Raw genomic sequence first — 18,720 nt, forward strand, 5'->3', positions numbered from 1 at the left:
GCTGTTCCAGGCGGGGTAGACGAGCGCTGAGCGCATCTTACAACTCCGAAAACGTCAGATCAAATTTTTAAATAGGCGCTCTCTTTATAAACAAACCACATATTTGAGCTTTAAACAACTACATTGTTGACTGAAAAACTATTAAAACTACATTTCGTGACACAATAACAGTAGTATTTTTAAATTTATCCTCTGAACGTTACTATTACTAATTAAATCATGACCAAATACAACCAAAAACAAACGTTCAGTCTTGCTTGTGAAAGGTAATTCCTCGAAAGCTGTTTTCTATTGTGTGGCGATGTGTATAGCCCCAAACAGCGCACAAAACAGGAATTTTTCTCAATTCCCGGTATGAGAGGTATGGGAAAGTTGCCATCCACAATATGGCGGCGCCGTTGAAGTACGCTCCAGCGGCCAATAGGGCGTCTATGTATTTATTATGTCTATGGCTTCAACCATATTCAGCACGAATAAAATGTTTATTGTAATGTTAGATGTCCCTCTAGTAGACAGAACGTGTAAAAACAACCACATGCTATAGTGGCATTGGCGATCCATAAGCCTGAGTAATGTCGTAAATATTAATAATAGGATGAATTTGAGCATTTAATATTCGAATATTAAATAAAATAAGGAATGGAATTCGAATAGTATTATAGAGTAAGATTGACAGCCTTACTGTACTGTATTTATGAATACTGTATATCTGTGTATCTTTAGCCACAGGAACAGCAGGAATTATTCCCTCTGGGTCACAGCTGTGCAGTATGTGGGAAAAACCAGTGCACACGCCACAGGTATGATCTCAAAAGAACGAAATAAGAAATTATGTTTAGAATTAAAAAATGTAAGTTTTGTTTTTTGGACTATTAATATGGTTTTGGTTCACATTGTTACATTATTTCCCTCCTGACATTATTTAAACCCTTCTCCCATATTTCAGTGTCATTGATTATTTCTTTGTGATTAAAATGCTGCTCCTAATGTAACTACATTAGTATCTGTGGCAAGCAGGGCGAGGTTGGGAATGAGTGGGAGCAAATAACAGCTGTGTTGCCCACTGGTCTCAAGACCCACGGAGGAGCGCCTCGGACTCAAGGAAGAGGGAGAGAGAGAACTACAGACATCTGGACTTCTGTTGTCTGTTTGTATAACGCACTCGACTGAAAAGTGGCTGTCTGTTGAACTTTCTCCGGGCTACACCTCCAACACCCGTTTTTTTCCCCCTTTTGAACGTGGGTGATGTGTTCTTTCTGTTCAAGCAAGCATTATGAGTTGGTTCTTCGAAAAGCAAGGATTGAGAAAATTATATTGAATTTTAAAAACTTTCTTTCAAGTTTTGCGATTTACACTATGGACCCTTTTCACATTTCTGGGTTTCTCAGAAGTGGAAGTCGTCATAGTTTATTAAACTTCTATAGAGGTGTATGAGACGACAGCAAATATGATTTGTTTTTTTATTCCCGTTTGCTCCAATAACAAAAGATAGCTTTTCCATGACTTTCCAAAAAAAAGAAAAAGAAAGCAGCAGTGTTAGTTTTTTGTGACTTACTGCCAAGGTAAAAGAACACAAAGTGTAGCAAAATTAAAACAATTAGAAACGTGTCGTCACAGTCTAATAAAAAGGGTCCCATTCAGCTTAAAAGGCAAGAAAAATACTTGGGAAAGACCAACAAAACCAAAAAACAATTCAACAGTAAAATTCTACAGCAAAAATGAAGGGACAATGTATCACCGTCTGTAGTGTGGGGAAGAAGGAGGTGAGAACCGGCTGAACTTTAACATAAATAATCTCGGGAACTTGGGTAGCAAAATTATGCTGCCTTCATATGCTGTCGGAATAATAATAAATATGAAATTCCTAGTTAAAAATTGGACATGGAAAAACTGGAATGCCTTCTCAAGTCGTATTTACCACTGCGAAGCTCTGGGATGATTTTCGAACCCAAGTTCCCGAGTTGGCCATAAACTTTAAACATGCTGAAGAAGAGAAGGATTGCTGCTGTGACTGCATGCTTTATTAGGTTTTCCCACAACCGCTACATCGCCTGGTCTTGTCGTTAAAGTAGTGCATGTTTACATATAGAAATAATCATTTGAAGCGCATTGTATGTTTTACACACAGCAGAAATAGCCTGTATTTGACCCAAATTCTAGAATTGTCAGCAAGCTGACTATAGCGTGCGGTGAATCTTTATGGTTGTCAATTAATGGGACGCTAAATATCATTTTGGCTTTAAAACGATTCTCCCAATAAAAAGGCAAGAATAAACCTGGTGTCCTCCATGATTCCTGTTATTTCCGACAACAGAAGCACTTGAATGCGACTATCTCGTAATAACAGCATTATCCCCGAGCTCCCCCGTGGTAAATACGACTTCAGAGGGCATTCATGTCCAATTTTAATCTAGGAAGCTCACATACACTCACCGGCCACTTTATTAGGTACACCTGTCCAACTGCTCGTTAACACTTAATTTCTAAGCAGCCAATCACATGGCGGCAAGTCAGTGCATTTAGGCATGTAGACATGGTCAAGACAATCTCCTGCAGTTCAAACCGAGCATCAGTATGGGGAAGAAAGTTGATTTGAGTGACTTTGAACGTGGCATGATTGTTGGTGCCAGAAGGGCTGGTCTGAGTATTTCAGAAACTGCTAATCTACTGGGATTTTCACGCACAACCATCTCTAGGGTTTACAGAGAATGGTCCGAAAAAGAAAAAACATCCAGTGAGCGGCAGTTCTGTGGGCGGAAATGCCTTGTTGATGCCAGAGGTCAGAGGAGAATGGCCAGACTGGTTCGAGCTGATAGAAGGGCAACAGTGACTGAAATAACCACTCGTTACAACCGAGGTATGCAGCAAAGCATTTGTGAAGCCACAACACGCACAACCTTGAGGCGGATGGGCTACAACAGCAGAAGACTCCACCGGGTACCACTCATCTCCACTACAAATAGGAAAAAGAGGCTACAATTTGCAAGAGCTCACCAAAATTGAACAGTTGAAGACTGGAAAAATGTTGCCTGGTCTGATGAGTCTCGATTTCTGTTGAGACATTCAGATGTTAGAGTCAGAATTTGGCGTAAACAGAATGAGAACATGGAACCATCATGCCTTGTTACCACTGTGCAGGCTGGTGGTGGTGGTGTAATGGTGTGGGGGATGTTTTCCTGGCACACTTTAGGCCCCTTAGTGCCAATTGGGCGTCGTTTAAATGCCACGGCCTACCTGAGCATTGTTTCTGACCATGTCCATCCCTTTATGGCCACCATGTACCCATCCTCTGATGGCTACTTCCACCATGTCACAAAGCTCTAATCATTTCAAATTGGTTTCTTGAACATGACAATGAGTTCACTGTACTAAAATGGCCTCCACAGTCACCAGATCTCAACCCAATAGAGCATCTTTGGGATGTGGTGGAACGGGAGATTCGCATCATGGATGTGCAGCCGACAAATCTGCGGCAACTGTGTGATGCCATCATGTCAATATGGACCAAACTCCCTGAGGAATGCTTCCAGCACCTTGTTGAATCTATGCCACGAAGAATTGAGGCAGTTCTGAAGGCAAAAGGGGGTCCAACCCGTTACTAGCATGGGGTACCTAATAAAGTGGCCGGTGAGTGTATATGATAATTGGGATAGTACGTGAAGGCAGCATAATGGCAAGTCATGTTGGAAAGATCGTATTTACAAGTAAAATGCACATGAACTCCACCACAAATCCATAAATACCAGTGCGAAGCTTGATCAAGCCCTGATCTGCAAGAGTTAATGGCGTCACAGTGAGAAACATGGTGGAATACCACAATACTTATAGGTATCTAGCAGTGACATTGTCAGGCTTTTTTATTTATAATTAAAAAAAAAACTGATTTGCTGCACAAAATATGATAGCATCGTAATATAACAATACGATAAAGTTAAAAGTGGCTTCTTTAAGTTAAAGCTGCAGTCCGTAGCTTTTTTTGGGTTAAAAATGATCCAAAATACATAACCAGCCAGTGTTCAAAACTCTCTGCTTGCCTTAGCTCGATTTAAAACGGTAAGCTTGTAATAATGTTTTTAACTCCAGTGGTACTGGTGGACTTCCGCGGGAGATTCGAGCATGTCTTTGCGCCATTACGTCACATCTGTACACACACACATCTGTACACACACATCTGCACACACACATCTGCACACACACACACATCTGTACACATAAAGAAGAGTCTCGGCTAGTATAGGCTATATTGCGAGTGAGGATGTTGGAGGTGGAGATTTATAGCCTTTTCTCACAGCACTTTATTTAATTCAAACGACAATCACCAGTGACAACTGCAGATTCACCCGCTGTAAAATGCAAAAGACTTCGTTCAGACTTCGGAGTGGCTACAGAAAAAAGAGACTGCAACCGGCCCATGCGAAAACAAGGATAATATCGGAAGGACATTACATGTAGTCACGCAATGCTGACGTTGTTAACATTAACAATTTGAGAACAAAGTATAATTTGCACAGTTTTGTGTGATATGATAACTTATAAGCGATTGTTAGATTTAATCAGCGCGATTTACTGCAATGTCAGAACCAGAACAAAAGTGGATGTTTCTTACTAGTTCAGATTACATTTTCCGGTGAAAATTCGTATGTTGGTCATACTTCCAAAAAGAATAATCTGTGATTCTGAATGCCAGTATCCACACCGGCGGTGTGACTGACAGCCTCACAGTCTCCTCAAACATCGTGTTCATCCGCGCTGTGCCGTGTCGAGGGTGTCGAAGTACAACTCACGTAAAGTTGATAAGTCCGCGAATGAATGCAATTGCAGATTTCGAACAGAGATGGCGACAAAGAGGAAAAACGCGGACTGCAGCTTTAAAAACATAATAAAGCGAACACACAACTGATGCAAATTATTTGTTCTTCATTTTCTTGAAATATAGTTTAAAAAAATGCTTGCTGTATTCTTGTGTAGTTAATTAAGGGGGTTTTCACTCTGGCATTTTAGTTTGAAACGGGGTTTAGGTCGCATGAAGAATTGTTTCTGTGAGAGCGTGTTCATGCCTCCAGCCTCGCTCTGTTCCCACTGCTCTCTGCCTCACCCTGCTCGCCACAGACAACATCAATTCTGCTTGTGAAACCTTGTGAAACATCAATTCTGCTTGATTGAATAATGAAGATGTAAATGTAACTATATAAAGGATTTGTGTTTTTCTTCCAAAGACCGACCCTTCTGCTGGAGAACTATCAGCCATGGCTGGACTTAAAGGTGTCGTCCAAAGTGGATGCCAGTATTTCAGAGGTAGAGCCATAACTCCAGTCACAAGTAAAATGATATATAAGCAAATTCATAAATCGAACCAATTTATTTACACTTTGCTTGACTGATCTTCAGGTTTTGGAGTTAGTTCTCGAGAACTTTGTGTACCCATGGTACAGGTATGGCTGCTTTTAATGCAAATGTTGCTTTTATCACGACGTTTTAGCTGGGGAAATTAAAAAGGTATTCAACTCACCTTTTTTTTCTCTCTTTTTTGATGATCTGCAATCAGAGATATTACAGATGACGAAGCGTGTGTGGATGAACTGAGACAAACAATCCGTTTCTTTGCTGCAGTTCTGGCTCACCGAGCACAGAGAGTACATACACAATCCATTGACACAGATATCACAATTGACATGCATCTGTAAAGTGGCATACTGACTAAAATTGTCTTGCAGGTGGATGTGCCCTCACTTGTGATGGACAAAATGATGAAAGCGGCTATGAAGCACATTGAGATCATGGCAAAAGCACAGCAGAAAGGTGTGTCCTGTGATTAAATCATAAAATATAAGAGATTGGGTCTAGAATTAAAACTAAACAAACTAATGAAAAGGAAGAGACGGGTCTTTAAACTTCCATTCCTATGGAGCATTTCTGTCGTAACTCATGGTATAAACTTAGGAGTATAAATGACGTTTTCCATCATTTCAATTACCGGTAGTTATTTTTTGTAAGATGTTATTTTGTTTAAATTGTGTGTGATCAGTGAAGAACACCGAGAGCCTCCAGCAGGCAGCACTAGCTGAGTACGGTGCCGATCTGCATGTGGCCCTGCGGAGCCGCAAAGATGAGCTGCTGTACTTGAGGAAACTCACAGAACTGCTGTTTCCTTACGTCATGCCGCCGAGAGCCACAGACTGCAGGTACACCTCTGATACGATATCCTTCAAACCCTTCGGGTCAGTGAGATTTTTTAAATGTTTTTGGAAGAAGTTTTTCTCTTATGCTTATCAAGGCTGCATTTAATCAGAAATTCTGTAAAACTATTACTACAAATTTAAGTGACTGTTTTTCTGTTCTAATATATTTTAAAATTCAACGATGGCAAAGCAAAATTTTCTGAAAAAGTAATGCTGTTTTATTTTGCCAACGCGTTTCAGCGCACAGGCCTTCATCAGGGTTAAAAGGTTACATGTGAAGATTGGTTCCTTTAAATACAAACAAGGACAAAATTAAAACTAGCAAACAACCACAATGAAAAAAGAAGGGATGCACCGTAATGAAAATTTTGGCCGATAACCGATAATTCTTGATATTTGAAAGCTGATAACCGATATATTGGCCGATACATCTAAATCCAAATTTGTATATAATTTTTTAGAGCCTGATTACAAAAACAAAAGTCCCACCATTAAAAGCCATGTCCAAAGCACACAATTATATATTATATCTCATTATAATGTTATGTAGCCTATATGTTGCACTTTACTGTATTTTTCGTTTTTGAAGTGATTCCAATCATATTTCAAGCAATTCAAAACCATCATGGTGAACAGTGTTCATCTGAAGCGTCTCAACTGGAGGAAATAATCCATTATTTATCATAACCTATGAACACCTGTAACCTTTTAGCCCCAATGAAGGCCTGTGCGCCGAAACGCATTGGCAAAATAAAACAGCATTACTTTTTCAGCTCCATCTTTTGTTTGTTCTGACCGCCTGACGTCACAACTGTTGCTGGTGTTCTCCAAAAATAACTTTGTTTCTTCTTTCCATGCACCTTGTTGATCGTGTGAAGTTGCACTAGAACAATTACACAACAAAGCTGAATTTTTGGCATCATTACTCCAGTCTTCTAATGTTCTGATTTGTTGCTCAAGAAACATTTCTTATTATTATCAATGTTGAAAACAGTTGTGCTGCTTCATATTTTTGTGGAAACTGTGTTTCCAAGATTCTTTGATGAATAGAAAGTTAATCAAAGGACAGCATTTATTGGAAAGAGGTTTTTTTTGTAACCATGTAAAAGTCTAGTTACTGTCACTTTTGATTAATTTAATGCATCCTTGGTCAATAAAAGAATTAATTTATTTAAGATATCGTACTGACCCTAAATGTTTGAACAGCAATGTATAACAAAGACACGACCATTTATAGTGATTTGAGAACCATCTTAATGATTTTACCACTAATGTCTGAACGTTTCTAGGCGTGAAATACTGCGTGTAAAGTGTGATGAGGATCAGTTGATGTTCCTCTGCTAAACTCATTTAAGCTCTGTGATTCACTCTCAGGTCTTTGGCCCTGCTGATTCGAGAGGTCATGACAGGCTCTGTGTTTCTGCCAATAATGGACTTTGTGGCTGATCCTGTGAGTGTAACAGGTTACCTTTAAATAAGGATATTAAACCATAAATATTATCTGGTTACAACTGTCCAAATTTTGTTTGTATATTTTATCCAATAGCTGCATTTATTATACATATAAACATATACATGTAAATAAAAGTTGTTTTTCTGTGTGTGAATCTTGTAGTTGTTTATCCAATCTATAAATCACATATTTTTCCGCAGGACACAGTAAATCACATGGTGCTCATCTTCATCGATGATAGTCCAGTGAGTGATTCAAACAAATCAATAACAGACTGTTCAGTCAGCCTTTCCTGCCAAGTGTGTTTTAATAATGTTTTTTTTTTTTTCGTATTTGTATGTAATTTTTCTGATAGCCTGAGCCAATCTACGATCCTCCATCTGCTCTGGTGCCCTTCCTGGAGAAGTTTGCAGATCCACGCAACAAGAAATCTTCGGTATGTACAACTTATGTCACCTTAACATGGTGCTTAAGTGTGAAAGTGAAAGTAACTCTGATTCAGAGTTGAAGTAATGAGATAATTAAGTGAATAATTAAGTGACATTGAGCATTAGTGAACGCCTGCTGGTAACAAGCAGAATCACTGAAGTGAAGAGAAACAAGAACTACAACTGACTTCCAGCCACAGCCTTAAATGAAATCAACTGAAGAGAAAAGAAGACATTAAATCTGTGAAGATCTCAGCAGAGGAGGAATAAACAACTCCACAAACAGCATTACCAGCTTCACTTATTACTAACCAGTTTGACTTTATTTCTCGTACATCTACAGTTCTTTTTGAGAATTAACAGAGGTTTAGATGTTGAGGTTTATCGAAAATGTTTGGTCACCATTATGGTGATCAGTGTTCCATTTAGTTGGGCAGTTGGACTGTGAGTTTGTGGTCTTTGTAACAGTGTTTACCAAAACACAAAATGTGTTGCAAAGGATGCCATGAAACAAAGATGATCAGCTGATACATTTTTCAGCATCAGAAAGTAGAATAATTCACTAATCTTATTCCAGACCAAAAAAGGTTATTTGTTACAATTTTATAATTATATTTACAATGAATACTGTGGTGGATTTTTAATAGATAAAATAGTAAACTATCTTTTAGAACTAATAATGTTTCTGACTCTAAAAATATGACCTTTAGATGATCTAACCTTATGATAAACTTTTACTTGACTTCCCCTTTGGGTCTATTATGACTAACTCTTACCTTACTTCCCTTTTAGGCATCCTAACATTTGAACAAAATGTAGTGTTCGAAACTAGTGAAAACTCCTGACTTTGGTTGTGTGAGTGTAAAAATAACAAATATGGGAAATGAAACTAGACCGTTGTCTAACCTTGTCTAAGCTTGTCTATGAAGAACCAATCAAGTTGTGGGGAAATTATTTAATGTTTCATGTCATTTTGCCAAACTGTTGTATTCATGTTTACTGGTTGGATTCTCAAAGGAATTTGTCTGAGATCCACCGGCCTTGTTTCTTTTTGGGAGATTTCCTGAGAACTGCTCGGAAAGATCTCCAGTTATGTTGAAAACTATAGCACCATCTTAGTTCATGGCGTCCTTTGCAACAAATTATATGTTTTGGTAAACACTGTTACAAAGATCATAAACTCACAGTAAAAGTCAAGAGTGAAACTGCCCAACTAAAGAAAACACTGATCACCATAGTGGTGACCAAACATTTCTAATAAAACATCTAAACCTGTATTAATTCTTAAAAATAACTTATATAGACGTATGACAGAAATAAAGTAAATCTTGTTATTAATAAGTGAGGCTGGTTATGCTGTTTATGGAGTTGTTTATTCCTCCTCTGCTGAGATCTTCAGAGATGTAATGTCTTCTTTTATCTTCATTTGATTTCATCTAAGGCTGTGGCTGGAAGTCAGTTGTAGTTATTTTGTTTCTCTTTCGTTCAGTAATTCTGCTTGTTAACAGCAGGTGTTCATCACTAATGCTCAATGTCACTTCATTCATCACTTAATTATCTCATTCACTTTAACTGAACAGAGTTGACATTTTTTAGAGTGGGACCATATGAACTCTGAGCAGAGTTGATTTAAAGCTGCAGTCCGGCGTTTTTCCTCTTTGTCGCCATCTCTGTTCGAAATCTGAAATTGCAGTCATTCGCGGAATTATCAATTTTACGTGAGTTGTACTTCGACCCTCGACACGGCACAGCGCGGATGAACACGGTGTTTGAGGAGAGAGTGTGTGTCAGTCACTGCCGGTGTGGATACTGGCATTCAGAATCACAGATTATTCTTTTTGGAAGTATGACCAACATAAGAAACATCCACCTTTGTTCTGGTTCTGTCATTGCAGTAAATCGCGCTGATTAAGTCTAACAATCGCTTATATGTTATCATATCACGCAAAACCGTGCAAATTATACTTTGTTCTCAAATTGTTAATGTTAACAACGTCAGCATTGCGTGACTACATGTAATGTCCTTCCGATATTTATCCTTGTTTTCGCATGGGCCTGTGCAGTCTCTTTTTTCTGTAGCCACTCCGAAGTCCGAACGAAGTCTTTGGCATTTTACAGCGGGTGAATCTGCAGTTGTCACTGGTGATTGTCGTTTTAACCTTTCTGGATCCGCCATCAAATTGATAAGTTTAATTATATCAAATGCTGTGAGAAAAGGCTATAAATCTCCACCTCCAACATCCTCACACGCAATATAGCCTACTAGCCGAGACTCTTCTTTATGTGTACAGATGTGACGTAATGACTCAATATAGCTTACTAGCCGAGACTCTTCTTTATGTGTACAGATGTGACGTAATGACTCAATATAGTCTACTAGCCGAGACTCTTCTTTATGTGTACAGATGTGTGTGTGTACAGATGTGTGTGTGTACAGATGTGTGTGTGCAGATGTGTGTGTGCAGATGTGTGTGTACAGATGTGTGTGTGCAGATGTGACGTAATGGCGCAAAGACATGCTCGAATCTCCCGCTGAAATCCACCAGTACCACTGGAATTAAAAACATTATCACAAGCTTACCGCTTTGAATCGAGCTAAGGCAAGCAGAAAGTTTTGAACACTGGCTGGTTATGTATTTTCTCAAATAAGTATTTTGGATAATTTTTAACCCCAAAAAAGCTACAGACTGCAGCTTTAACTCTGGGGATTTTGCTGTGTAGTGATAAGGTTGATGAATTCAACACTGTACTTCCAATATCATTTCAATGTTTTTTGAGTCCTTGAGTTTAGTAATTTTCTGAAAACATCACAGGTTATTTCCTTTATTTGTTATTCTGCCAGGTGTTGAAGTTGGATTTGAAGGAGATCAGAGAGCAGCAGGATTTGTTGTTCCGCTTCATGAGTTTCCTGAAGGAGGAAGGAGCGGTACACGTCCTGCAGTTCTGCCTGACTGTGGGTGAGGACATGTACTTAACATCAACACCACTCATGACTGTGCCATCACTAACTAAAAGGGGAGGTGAGGGTTTCTGTTACCAAAAGACATGCCAGTACATGATTAACCCATTAGATGGTGTTAATGTAACTAAATTGATTATAGATTAATCAACTTCAGCACAAATGTTTTCAGTAATCATACATGTAGATGGCAAAATCACAATATCTGCTAACATGAAAAATACATAGAAAGATCGGAGAATGAATTTCTGGGCATACTTTTGAATCTACACCTATTTCTTATTTGTCTCTTGTTTTTTGGTTAAGAAACCACTCACCACTCATCACAGGCATGCAGGGCTGCGTAGATGTCGCTGCCTTTTATATCCAGGTCTGGTTGGGTTAAAAAAATACTGTTCGGTCAGAATCAGGTCTAGTTTTATCAGGTCTGTTTCAGGTCTGGTTTTTGTCCCAGCCTAAAGAGATGTGAGGCGACACTGCAGTCTGTTTTTCGATGCTGCTTGTTCTTTGCTAGTTTGGTACTATGCATCCTCTTTGCTCTAGAGGTGTCTGGCAGTTGTCCTAGCAGCGTTATCCGCTGGACATTTCTTTATGTTAGTCCACCAAGATCCATTGAAAAAGTTGCAAACCTTTCTCGCACTGTGCCCTGGAATGTCCTAGTGAAAACTACATATGCTGCTTTAATTCAAGTTTGTGCATTTTTAATTAGTTTTTGACCACAAAAGTGATTTATTCTTTGACAGTCACGATAAGATCAGTGCAGTTGGTTTGGCAACAAACTTTTTAAGGATTAGTTCACTTCAAAATGAAAATTCTTTCATCATTTCCTCACCCTCAAGTTGTTTCAAACCTGTATGATTTTCAAAAGCACAAAAGAAAATATTTTGAAGAATGTGGCTAACCAGACATTGACTTCAATAGTATTTTTTTTTCCTACTATGGAAGTCAATGGGGTCCCTGTCTGGTAACCCACATTCTTCAAAATATCTTCCTTTGTGTTCAGCAGAAGAAAGAAACTCATACAGGTTTGAAACAACTTGAGGGTGACAACATTTTGAAATGAACTATTGCTTTAAGTAGATAACTTGGTTGACCAAATTGCTCACACGTATTGTGAACGATGAACAGCAGTTGTTGAAAAGTTCATAATGCATAATGTTAACGTGCACAGTGTTTAATCAATGCTAATGAATGCAAATGTGGGTTTTTGTGTGTGTAGAGGAGTTTAATGACCGGATCCTGTGTCCTGACCTGAGTGACGCAGAGATGCAGCGTTTGCATGAGGAGGTGCAGAAGATCTATGAGACGTACTGTCTGGAGGAGAGCATCGACAAGATTAGCTTTGACCCCTTCATCATAGATGAGATCCACAACAGTCAGTGTCATCACAGCTTTCTGTGCAGCACCTGTGTTGTGTGCCACGGTCTCTCATTGTTCTCTCTGTCACTCCCTCAGTCGCTCAGGGGCCGTACACCGGCGTGGTGAAGCTCCAGACGATGCGGTGTCTGTTCGAGGCCTATGAGCATGTGCTGTCTCTGCTGGAGAAGGTCTTCACCCCCATGTTCTGCCACAGTGATGAGGTAACCTCCAGGGATTGCTTTCTCAGAGCTGCTGAAGATGTTGTGTTTAAACTCTCCATCATGCGCCTGTCTCTGTTCATCCTCAGTATTTCCGACATCTGCTCTGGGGTGCTGAGTCTCCTGCTCGAAATTCAAAGCTAAACAGGTGAGTTTCCTTGCATTTGTGTGTGTGTGTGTGTGTGTTGCTACACTCACGCAGCAGCAGAATACAGTTGGGATTGCTAAAAATAGTTCTGTTCAGACATAGTTTGATTATGAAATGACTGACAACTAGGGGTGTAACGATACCCTCATGTCATGATTCGATACATATCACGATACGATATTATCGTGATACTTCAAGACATATGGTAAAAAGGTTAACAAAAAATGTACTGTTGATTTAAAACGCAAAATTTGGTATTACATTCAGGAAAAATTAAAATACAGATTTATTTTAGACAAATATGCTTGCACTCTGTCACTGACTACATATATTCAAAATAATGTCGGCCACTTTTTAATGGTAACAAAAGACATTTGGCATTATAAGGACCCACAAATATGTACCCATTGCATTATTTTCAACAATATATATAGTAGTTTGATGTAGTAGTGACACTAAAACTCTGTAAACATAATTTATTTTCTCACAAAATTTTAATTTTGGGTTTAACTCTCCACGATACATATTGTTGCATTTTTGTATTGCGATATATTGAGACACAATATATTGTTACACCCCTATTGACAACTGATTTGAAAGCACAGAAGACAGCCATAAACATTTCTATTGTAATTTTGCTCTTGTTCTAAATAAAATTATTATTAACAACTATTTTTATTTTACAGTTCAATAGCATCATTTTTCTTTAGTTTTTGTTGTAATAAAGCAAATAGTAATTTAAATATTGTATTGTCATATTGAATGGGTTGCATAAAACAAAACAAAAAAACAGGTATTTACACCCGGTTAAACGGCACCTTTCTTTGCTGTATATTCTGTATGAGAGAGAAAGCTCATATAACATGAATATGCTTCATTATCAAAGAGTGAGTATTATTCACTTCATATAGACGTGTACATGTGTAGCAGTGGGAGACATGTGGGGTAGATGGTAACCCCTTTTGCCTGTTATTCCAGGAATTTGAGTTTGGATGATTTAAGGTAAGTGTATTTATGGAGGTTCAAGTGGCTGTTGTCCAGTGCTCTCACTGCATGCCTTATAAAGCTGCCTGAAAGCCATAAAGCGCATCTCAATGCCATGAAGAACCTTTAGACCGTTTGATAGGAGGGGCAATATATCAGATATTTACAATATATTCAATAGTGCTTTTGTGGCAATATGAATACAGTAAATATCATGATGATTTTAACACATTTTTTACTTTATATTTTTTAAGGTTATGGAATTACATTCATTGAAAATATTAACCATTTTAAACCTTTTCAGAACAAATCTTTTTCATTGTCAAAATATATATACAGTGGGTTCAGAGTCTTAGACCACTACTGAAAAAGAATGAGTTTTAAGTTGAATTTAAAAATGATGTAGACATGAAATCTCTTCTTGTTTTACTAGAGGCATCAAATTAAGCCGACATGAACTGAACCTCCGGTATGATCTGAGAATGTCTGGTGTGATTCAGTGGAAACAATGTACTAAAACTTTCTAATAATTTCAATGTTTACATGAATAAAATACCAGACTTCCCATGTGATCTCAGACTTTTGTTCCCCACTATATGAAATATTATCAGATGACTTTTTTCTTCTTCTCAGTTATATTGCCCAGCCCTATTCTATATTTGAAGAAAGTTGAACACATTTTTTTTCATTTGGTTCTTTTGTTGTCACATCAGAAGGATTCTAGGAGATGGTTTTTACATTTTTAACTTCTGCCAATTTCTCCAGCTGGATGTCAGATTGCTTGCTGTTTGAGACAAAACACCCCAAAAATGGGTTGTAATATCACAACAATCATCTAACTTTGCTGAAATCTTGACACTGTAATTGAGGATCTCTCACACTGAACACTTAATATGGAAGATGGTTGATCAACTAAGCGACTGAATTTTCCCACTGATCCCATCACGTTTTTAAATGCCCTGTTTTGGCATCGAATGAATGGGGAACAGGAGCTCACCGTGAAGACAATCTCCATCTTGCTGTAGCTTTATAGCACATCATACAATACAAAATGTTTCAAAGCAGCTTCACAGTTCTAAACCATAAAATACAAATTTATTATTTATTAAAAGACCTCTATTTCAGCTGCAAACGCGCTCTACAGAAGACAGTAGTGTAATGATTCAGCTCAGTTAAGTTCAGGGTGGATTTCATTTAGTTTATTAACAGTGTCAATGTTGCAACCTTCGTCAGTTTAAAACAAACTCAGTTCAACTATAAATCATCTGTACAGAAGACAATAGTCTCATTATTCAGCTCAAGTCAATTCAACAGTACAGGCCCTTGTACTTAAAACTAAAACGGAGAACAAAATCAGGCCAAAAGGAAGTCATTTGGAGTTCGTTTCTAGAATTCGAAATAGCTTTCTAGAATAGTTCGCTCTGACTGGTAAACCCCTTCGAACTGTACAGCCAGTTGTGAATCTGAGGCTCCACCTTCTTTGAGATGGAAATATTCTCCGCTTCATTTCTTCTGTTAAGATAATCCAACTGTAACCAGTCCATTACAACAGTTTGCTGTTTGTGAGGTTAAGTGTGTTGCCTATTGTCTGTTCTTTGGTGAGTGTGATAGGCTCAGTTGCAAAGTGTGACCCAACCAACCCCCCAATCCAAATCGAGTTGTTTCGAGTCAGCTAGTGTGGCCACGGCTTTTATCAAGGAGTTTGTGGAGCTGTTAACATTCACTATCTGACGTGTCTTGTGTAACCAGACCTTTGATTCCCTGTGGAGACATAAAGTCTGGATAATATAACTGTCACAGATCTGTGAGAGAGAACTCAAATTTAGAATGAGCGTTCTTGTGCTTATACAAGTTGGCAGACAAAACTAGGGATGGCAGGTAAAGAGGTGGACTGTACACAGTCCAAAAACAGTGGACAGGGAATGATGAACAATGAGGAGCACATGGCCAACTTAAACAAAGACCAAGCAGAAGACAAACAAAGAAACATTTAACAAAACAAGACCGACAGAAGCGCAGATGAGAACCCTGACAGTAACAGCTCATTCTGGCCGAGAACAGTTCAGAAAACACTAGCAGAAATGCATGTGGACTTACTGTGAGAAGAATTACTTTCCGTCCAAAAGATAAAAATACAGATTTTTTTCTCAGAGGGAAAACCAAATGTAACAAAGTCCTTGATTATATCTACAGTAGTTCGCAAAAACTACTGGAAATCGGTGGAAAACATTTGATTCTGACCTCTCAAACTTTGGCAAATCCAGCACCTACTTCTTTCTCACAAGCTCAACACAGTTTTGTTCTGACTCATGGATATTACGTTGTAGTCGGGCAATCTGATTGGATCAGTTTTGTGTGCATTAGGATTTAGGCAGTCAGCGAATGGCGAATGCCATCTGAAGCTGAAACTAACTGCTGACTTACATGGCTACACACACTAGATCCTTTTTTTTCCTTCAAATGTTCATGTAAATGAACTAGTAATGAATGATAATTTGATGTGCATTTGAATCTGTCTTCTCCCATCTCCAGCTGTCCTTTTATTGCTGATGTGTATGTTTTTTTTCTTCTTTTTCCCCCCTCATTACTTGTGCTGGCATGCTTATTTGCTTCATTTAGACTTGACAGCATCCCTTTGGCCAGGAATTATGTCACTGGCCACAGGTCTCCAGTGGTCAATTCCAGAGCCTCACCCACATCTGTCATAACACGTCGCCCTACAGTATCACCAGCCCTCCCCAGGAAGTAAGTCTGGGGTGGAAGATGTTCCCAGGCTCATCTTAGACCAGTTTGCCTGTCAGAAAGCGTTTTCTGGAGGTAAAATTGGTCCAAGTTCTGCACAGGCAACAGGATTGCTGCATGGGTTTACTGGACTGTCTGCATTGCCTTGCATTGTTTGAGCCTGTATCTGTATTGCAATTGTTCTTAGGTTAAACCCATCATTTCCTGTGATTATGATTTGGTCAGTTATATACCCTGTCATTGGTCATGTGACTTTGTTGCAGTGTCGTGTGCTGTATGTCTTTTTTAAGCAACCATTCGGAATTTGTGACCGCTGTGTGTTTTTGCGCACAGGAACACGTCGAAGCGTGGCGAGTCGTTTGGGATCAGCCGAATTGGCAGCAAGATAAAGGGTGTGTTTAAGAGCAGCACGATGGAGGGCGCAATGTTACCACAATATGCCATGATTGAAGGAGAAGACGACACGGTGAGACAAAGCATTTAGAAACGTGCTGACTCTGAACAGTTTCAGAACTAGTGTTGTCACAATACCAGCATTTCAGTAGTCAATACCAGTACCAGTAAAATTGCACAGTGCTTGATACCAATTTCGGGACCATAGCAACAACTGTTGGAACCATTTAAGTATTTTCTTTAACTATGTAAAAAAAAAAATATATATATATTTTAAAAGGGTCATGACATGAGAAGTAAAACTTACCTCTTTTGACATAAGAGTGTACTTACCTAGAAAGTACTGGCTAATATAAGGTAAGTACATGGGTTAGGGGTAGGTTCAGGGTTAGTACCTAGTTATTACCCAGTAATTGTAATTACTATAATAAGTACATAGTATGTATTTGGGTAACAGGACTGTAAAAGGAAGCGTTACCCTTAAATGTCCTCATAATCAAAGCATTTATTTAATCAAGCTCCAGCTAGTTTTGATATTGTGGGATCCGTGACATCACACGGGTTAATACATTTGATTATGCCTGCCTCTAGAGCAAGACATTGATGAATAGTGATACATTATTACACCACAGGCCCCGCCCACTGGCGTTCAGGTGCTTTACTGCTGATATTTGCTTACACTGGATGTGAGCGTCGCATCAAAAGCAAATAGAGCCCATTATAATGACTGACGCTGTCTACACTGATACAGTATACAGATGTGTGTTCAGTTTATAGTGACTGACGCTGTCTACACTGATACAGCATACAGATGTGTGTTCAGTTTATAGTGACTGACGCTGTCTACACTGATACAGTATACAGATGTGTGTTCAGATTATAATGACTGATGCTGTCTACACTGATACAGTATACAGATGTGTGTTCAGATTATAATGACTGACGCTGTCTACACTGATACAGTATACAGATGTGTGTTCAGATTATAATGACTGACGCTGTCTACACTGATACAGTATACAGATGTGTGTTCAGATTATAATGACTGACGCTGTCTACACTGATACAGTATACAGATGTGTGTTCAGATTATAATGACTGACGCTGTCTACACTGATACAGTATACAGATGTGTGTTCAGTTTATAATGACTGATGCTGTCTACACTGATACAGTATACAGATGTGTGTTCAGTTTATAAAGACTGACGCTGTCTACACTGATACAGTATACAGATGTGTGTTCAGTTTATAATGACTGACGCTGTCTACACTGATACAGTATACAGATGTGTGTTCAGATTATAATGACTGACGCTGTCTACACTGATACAGTATACAGATGTGTGTTCAGATTATAATGACTGACGCTGTCTACACTGATACAGTATACAGATGTGTGTTCAGATTATAATGACTGACGCTGTCTACACTGATACAGTATACAGATGTGTGTTCAGATTATAATCACTGACGCTGTCTACACTGATACAGTATACAGATGTGTGTTCAGTTTATAATGACTGATGCTGTCTACACTGATACAGTATACAGATGTGTGTTCAGTTTATAAAGACTGATGCTGTCTACACTGATACAGTATACAGATGTGTGTTCAGTTTATAATGACTGACGCTGTCTACACTGATACAGTATACAGATGTGTGTTCAGATTATAATGACTGACGCTGTCTACACTGATACAGTATACAGATGTGTGTTCAGATTATAATGACTGACGCTGTCTACACTGATACAGTATACAGATGTGTGTTCAGATTATAATCACTGACGCTGTCTACACTGATACAGTATACAGATGTGTGTTCAGTTTATAATGACTGATGCTGTCTACACT

The 18,720-nt window shown here is 38.7% G+C and overlaps 1 protein-coding gene across 5 annotated transcripts in view; it reads left to right on the top strand.

Moving 5' to 3' along the window:
* The window catches only part of snx14 (sorting nexin 14), a 67,782-nt gene that overhangs the window by 10,189 nt on the left and 38,873 nt on the right, over window positions 1-18,720 (top strand). For 2 of the 5 annotated variants that reach the window (XM_056247110.1, XM_056247192.1), the window contains exons 4-19: window positions 724-800; window positions 5,217-5,295; window positions 5,389-5,432; window positions 5,546-5,633; window positions 5,715-5,799; window positions 6,026-6,182; window positions 7,554-7,629; window positions 7,833-7,877; window positions 7,988-8,068; window positions 10,903-11,017; window positions 12,239-12,394; window positions 12,475-12,599; window positions 12,686-12,744; window positions 13,723-13,746; window positions 16,348-16,473; window positions 16,804-16,936. In XM_056247110.1, coding sequence (XP_056103085.1) covers window positions 724-800; window positions 5,217-5,295; window positions 5,389-5,432; window positions 5,546-5,633; window positions 5,715-5,799; window positions 6,026-6,182; window positions 7,554-7,629; window positions 7,833-7,877; window positions 7,988-8,068; window positions 10,903-11,017; window positions 12,239-12,394; window positions 12,475-12,599; window positions 12,686-12,744; window positions 13,723-13,746; window positions 16,348-16,473; window positions 16,804-16,936 — 1,470 coding nt within the window. The remainder of the gene's footprint in view (window positions 1-723; window positions 801-5,216; window positions 5,296-5,388; window positions 5,433-5,545; window positions 5,634-5,714; window positions 5,800-6,025; window positions 6,183-7,553; window positions 7,630-7,832; window positions 7,878-7,987; window positions 8,069-10,902; window positions 11,018-12,238; window positions 12,395-12,474; window positions 12,600-12,685; window positions 12,745-13,722; window positions 13,747-16,347; window positions 16,474-16,803; window positions 16,937-18,720) is intronic. The other 3 variants (XM_056247317.1, XM_056247255.1, XM_056247390.1) reach the window with 3 other exon arrangements.

This window comes from Rhinichthys klamathensis, unplaced genomic scaffold (genome assembly GCF_029890125.1).
Source record: "Rhinichthys klamathensis goyatoka isolate OS25496 unplaced genomic scaffold, OSU_Roscu_1.1 h1tg000001l_1, whole genome shotgun sequence".
Taxonomy (NCBI): domain Eukaryota; kingdom Metazoa; phylum Chordata; class Actinopteri; order Cypriniformes; family Leuciscidae; genus Rhinichthys; species Rhinichthys klamathensis.